We start from the raw sequence: 6,000 nt of genomic DNA, 5'->3' as shown, positions 1-6,000 counted from the left end.
CTATTCTGCACAACTACTAAAGGTACAGGAGCCCTATGCACAGAAGTAACAGATGATTTTTCTTGGTCAGACTTCATTCAAGCTAAGAGCTAAAAAATTAGAGCAGGGGCCCCACAAAATTAGAGGGGAGCCCTGCAAAAGGGTTTCCAATTGGGTCCTGCAGCTCCTAATGCTGGCCCTGCAGGATTAGATGAGGGTAGGATTCAGTCTCCCTTAATAACTGAAACTTCAGAGTGCTGGCCTTCATCCAGTCAAGGTTTAGTAAACCTCAATGGGAAATGAGGGGAAGCAAAAATATAGTTAGATCATCAGCATTTTGCTGCTGCCAAACTTTAAATCATTACATCATATTTTTCTGACATTAGACAGAGATTGAATTTTAGTTAAAAGTCAGAGGGTGAAAAAACCCAATCCATTGCCCACACAAGTAAAGCATTTTTTTACTTATTCATTCAAACTTTATTAACATCATATGGTATCTTTCCAATAACTAGTTCACAGTGATTAAAGCCAACATAAAAATCTAGATTCAAATATATACAAAACCAAAATGTACCAACAAAACAGTGTTCTGTCTACAGCATTTATGCTTAGAAACAGTGCAGCCCTATGCATGTATACTCGGAAGTAAGTCCCACTGTGTTCATTGAGGCTTACTACAAGAAAGTATGTGTAGGGTTGCAATCTAGGAGTACAGCAGTAGCACACACAAAAAACACCAGAAAACTCAACTCTGTATACATTATTCTGGAACAAGCTGCATGTTGAGAATTTAGAAAAAATGCACCAGAATAATATATACAAGTTCACCTTGATAACCAAGTGCATATTTCATTTACAACCCATACTTCCTCCAAAGAGCTCAGGGCAGTATATGTGGTTCTTCCAACCTTTTTATGCTTACAGCAATCATGTGAAGTAGGTTAGACTCTGAAGGAAGCAATTGGTCCAAACTCATTAGACTTTCCAAGGAAGTCAACATGCTGCCCACATGGTATGCTTATGTGGCCAAAAACTTTTCTTAGTAAAGAGAAAACCTTGACTTTCTTTTTAAGAGATCAATTTCAAAAAGACCAAGAAAAGTATTTCAGCAATGAAGCATGATGGATAGAAATCCATGTAAAGAGGAAACCCATAAGTTACAGAAAAGTTGTTCTGTAGTGACTATGAGGTTTTTAGAATATACTGTATCACAGGAGAAAAGTGCAGCTCTCCTGCTAGCTATTGCTGGTATCCACAATAATGAAAAGGTTAAATAGATTATAATAAACATATAGAGATCTGGGTATGACAATGAAAGGTTTGCTGTGCCCTCTCACATCACTCTGATTCTCCCCACCCCCAGTCAAGCTATGCAGCCATCCTCCTGGGCTTTATCTGCTCAAATGGAATGGAAGGCTTCTATGGACCAAGGCTGTACTCAGAGGTAGAGTCTGCAAGGGAAGAACCTTCTGGACTGGCAATTATACTGTTCCAGAATTACTTCTCTCCTCATTTGTGTAGATTTTCTCTTTCAAAGACTCAGAAAACTGTTGAAAAATGGGAGGGGGGTTTGGATCAACACTAACTGGAGACCTTTCCAATGCAAAGCATTCACACACACACACACACACACACACACCCCAGGAATATTTGTAGCTCTGTAGAGATTGGAGTCGTAGGACTGTGCTGTCAGATGGAGGTATTGGCTAGATCAGCAACATAGGAGCTTGTGGACCTAACAACTACACCCTATTGATGCTAAGGTGGCCACTGCACACTACATGATGCACACTGTCATTGTTTTCTTTCACTTACACCCCTCAGATTCTATTAACAGTCTTGAAGAAGGTGTAGGCTGTAATTATTTGTCATCACTTGATACCGCACATCTGTAGTGTCAAATATTTGCCAACACTTACTTGACACAGATTTAAAGGGGACCTTTATTTAGCAACATGGAAAATAAGATGATGTCTTTGTTTTATAAAGGTTACAACGCAAGGAGAAGATTACATAATCGTTATTTATGTACCTCGACACGTTCAATTAAGGATCTAGAAAAACGGAAAACATTGATGATCTATACAAGATTCTGTAGAGACACACAAAAGAATGTTGCTTTCAAGAAGAGGAAAGACAAGACAAATGAAACAGCATGTTCCACTAAGTGTTTATGTACAGTAAATATTTGGTGAAGTGAAAACTAAGCCAAAGAATGGTCTTGAAATGTTAGCCTGCACAGCAGTGTCCATTTTCATTCATTCTCATATCTGCTGTATGGATGGTCAGAATCCTGGAGGAGGCCTGGAAAAAATACAGAACAATATTAAATTACAGATCAAATACTCCAGCTTGGTAACTGAAGGTCTATGGAGTAACAGCCCAAGATTCAGAAATAGGCCCCGTTAGGCTGAATGGTTCTTAACTTTCAGTAAAGCGTGTATGAGTTTTGCAGCCTAAGCCAGCTAATAGCTGCTTAGGTAAGAGACATCTACCACTGCATACTAACACAAATCACTGTCTGCCCAATCCTGAACAGTGCGCACCAGCTTACTGCCGCTGCGTAGTCGCAAATGTGCCGTGAGGCACATCTGCGGGCCCTAGCGCCAGGCGAGCAACAGTGCTAGCCCAGCGCTAGGCTAGTGCCAGGTGGCCACTGGAGCTCTGTCACTAAGTGGTCACACAAAACGCTGAGCAGCGGAGAGGTAAGTGGGGGCATGGGGGGAGCCGGGGAGGAAGTATTACGGGGAGCGGAGAGACAGGCAGAGTGTGGGGAGGAGGCATGCCAGGGGGAGAGAATGGGGAGAAAGGGAGCTGGGATCTCCATCAGATCCAGAGCTTCTGTGTTAGGTTCATCGCCCGACACAGAGGCTCTTGATTCTCCGCCTACCCACTGCGGGGCTACTCAGTTTACCTGGGGGAAGGGAATGAAAATCCCGATCTCCTTTGGCGCTGCTGGTGGCTGCCCAGAGCATGGAGGATGCAGTGGCAGCCATTTTCGGCACCACTGCAGCCCCGCACAGCTCGAGATTGGGCTGTAAGTTACAACAGTATTACTAGAACAAAAGATTAGCCTGTTCCTTATTATCAGAACTAGCACCCACTACCACAAAGTAGCACGGGAAGAAATGAGCAACTTTAAGGATTTATTTTTACAAGCCCAACCCACTCACTTTGTATTGTCTACACTACTACTAGGTTTTGATAATCAGGTCAGACTGGAAGAAAGATGACCCAAAAGAGTAAGATGTTTACTGAGAAAACTCCCATTCCTGCTGAAAAGTCAGTCCGCTCAAAGAACCCTTGAACCACTTGTTTCTTACAGAAACCCTTGGTATGAAACGAAAACAAACAAGAACATTAAAAATGGCCCAACAGTTAATAGATCATTACAGTTTAGAAGTATTCCAACTTAATCCAAGACAAATGTCCACTACCATCCATCAAGACGGTACACAAAAGAAGTTTTGCCATGAATATTCCAGTCTGGTTACTCATAAGTGAAGTGAGCAATTTAGATTAGGATTAATACTCACACTGCAAAATAATCATTTCAGACAAGCCACCAAAGGCTGCTGCATCTGTACTCATATTTATGGGTAATCTTACTCACTGGTCAGAACTGGGAAGAAAACTGGGATTTGACTCCCCAAATCAAGATACACAGTGCAGAGAACAAACAGAATAATATATTTGCAAACCAATTATTACTGGGTAGTTTGCAATCAAATTAAATCAAATCAAGTCACATGCAGCAGAGGCTGGCCACACCCATCCCCAAAATATCAAGACAATTCCCTAGTCAAATCTTATGCGGCTGTGGTGCACCATTAGACCAAAGCTGGTAGAACTTGCAAGAAGGAAACATATTTCATCCTGTGCACTGGGACAGAACACTCATCTGTGCATAGAAATTCCACTCCTAATTTGACTGGTACTATGGCCTACTGACTACTAGCAGTTTCAGGAATTTCTTGGGTACATGGTTCAATGGCTGAGCAACAACTGACTGAAAAGTATGTGACTGGTTATACTGCAAAAGCCATAAGACTACACAAAAAGTGCACTATTTATGGCCATTCACAATAATGCTGCTTACACACACACACACACACACACACACACACACACACACACACACACACACACACACAAAGAGAGAGAGAGTATGTATTTCCTTTCTACCGACAGTCTGTTTCAAAATTACTATGTCGCCAAAGTATATAACAAAACAACAACTGTTCAAGAGTTTTTGAAAGTGCATAAGGCAGTGTTTCTCAAACTGTGGGTCGGGACCCACCCATGGTATGTGACTGCATTTGGGGAAATGCTACAGACCTGTACTTTGAACAGGCTACTATGTATATTCTTTTAACAATGAAAGTAAATGGAACTTAATATGGGTAAGTGTGGGTAGAATTGCAGCCTAGGATTGTTAAAAATGTTCCTGCTTGATGATGTCACTTCTAGTAATTACATAAATTCCGGTGGGTCCTGACAAATTCTCATTCTAAAAAGTGGGTCCTGGTGCTAAATGTGGGAGAACCACTGGCATAAGGTATTATTTTGGATATGAGCCATGCATGCATTATGGGCACAAACCATGATGTGTGCTACTGTCTGATAAAGGTGGGCATGTTGCAATTATGGGCATGTGTTGGACTAGCATATACAAAATACCATTAGCAGTTACAGAGTGCATGTATATTTGACAAGAGAGATGGTACACTGAATTGACTCACTGTTTTTCATTTTTCTATAGACTACACTAGTGTTTGTCCTGTGATATCTCTGAACAGTACCATTGGTGAAATCCTCACCAAGAATGGTATCCTGACAAATATAAGTTGACACTTCCATTATTTAAAAAAACATTATTTGTTCCCTCAAACTGCAGCATTTTTTTGTAACTGACTAATCATGTATAAAAGTATTCAAATTACTACAGTCGATAAAGTGCATATAAAAATGAGTGAACCTAAAATATTTAAAAAGTAAGATTTCAAAATTTTTAAAAAACAAGATAATGACTACTAGGTCAGAACTGCACCCTATCAGAAACAGAAAAGCTGCTATCTAACAGCTATGTGCCAAATCACCTATGACTATGACATGTTGTTCAACTTAAATCATGTCCCGATGCTATTTTGTGCAAGTATTTTCATATTCCCACCAGTGGCTGCAAATGAGGTGGAGTGAGGGCAAGGAAATGCTCAGGATAATGACATCTGGACATTGGGCAAGTTGATCTACATGTCTGGGAGCAGTAACAGAGAGGAAAGAGAAGAGAGCCTAGAGCTGCTGTCTTTGGTGGCAGTCTCATGTTCTTTATAAAATGTGATTCTGCCTTGCAGTGTGAAAATTATGCAGTCCCAAAATTACAAAAGCAAACCAGAAACTTCCTCTCAGTGACAGGGGTAGGCTAATCAGTCTTGTGTGTGTATGCACATATAAACATTTTTATATATACTTATTAAAAACACTAAAGTTTTTGTGGCCCATCAACATATAGGACTATAAAGCAAGAGTGCACACTCAAGATCTCATAACACTTACAATATACTGTAATTTGCAACTGTAATTACAGACTCAATATCAGAAGGCCCTTGCTGGATTGGACCACAATCCCTGTAGCCCAGCATTCTCTGAAAGAATTCCAGGAACCAGCAGACAATAGGTAGTCTACCATAAATTGGCCAACAAACCATGACCTGCATACTGCATGTCCCTGCTCTATGAAAGGTTTTTTCCAATCTAAACAAAAATGTAGCACACAAGTACTATACAACTGCATTTTATCACACACACAAGTGAAACAATTGCATGTATCAGCTTCGAAAGTTACCACATTGAAAAATCATCTAAATGATTGAGTAAATCTTATTTAACAGTGACCATATAATATGAATAATCAAACTTTATTCATCCAAGAAGATACAAAAAAATGACAAATCCTGCAACAAAGAATCCAGTCAAGCCAAGTATCCCCACTTATTAAAGCTCTACTGCTTCCAGGGC

General features: G+C 40.4%; 1 protein-coding gene across 1 annotated transcript in view; it reads right to left on the bottom strand.

The window, feature by feature from the left end:
• Window positions 1–451: 451 nt before the first annotated feature.
• PTTG1IP2 (PTTG1IP family member 2) overlaps window positions 452–6,000 on the bottom strand; it is a 28,942-nt gene continuing 23,393 nt past the window's right edge. Inside the window, exon 7 of the mRNA XM_066628532.1 lies at window positions 452–2,286. Coding sequence (XP_066484629.1) covers window positions 2,237–2,286 — 50 coding nt within the window. The 3' untranslated portion in view covers window positions 452–2,236. The remainder of the gene's footprint in view (window positions 2,287–6,000) is intronic.

Source organism: Tiliqua scincoides, chromosome 5 (genome assembly GCF_035046505.1).
Source record: "Tiliqua scincoides isolate rTilSci1 chromosome 5, rTilSci1.hap2, whole genome shotgun sequence".
In the NCBI taxonomy this organism is placed as follows: domain Eukaryota; kingdom Metazoa; phylum Chordata; class Lepidosauria; order Squamata; family Scincidae; genus Tiliqua; species Tiliqua scincoides.
This window is presented reverse-complemented; position numbering and strand designations above follow the sequence as displayed.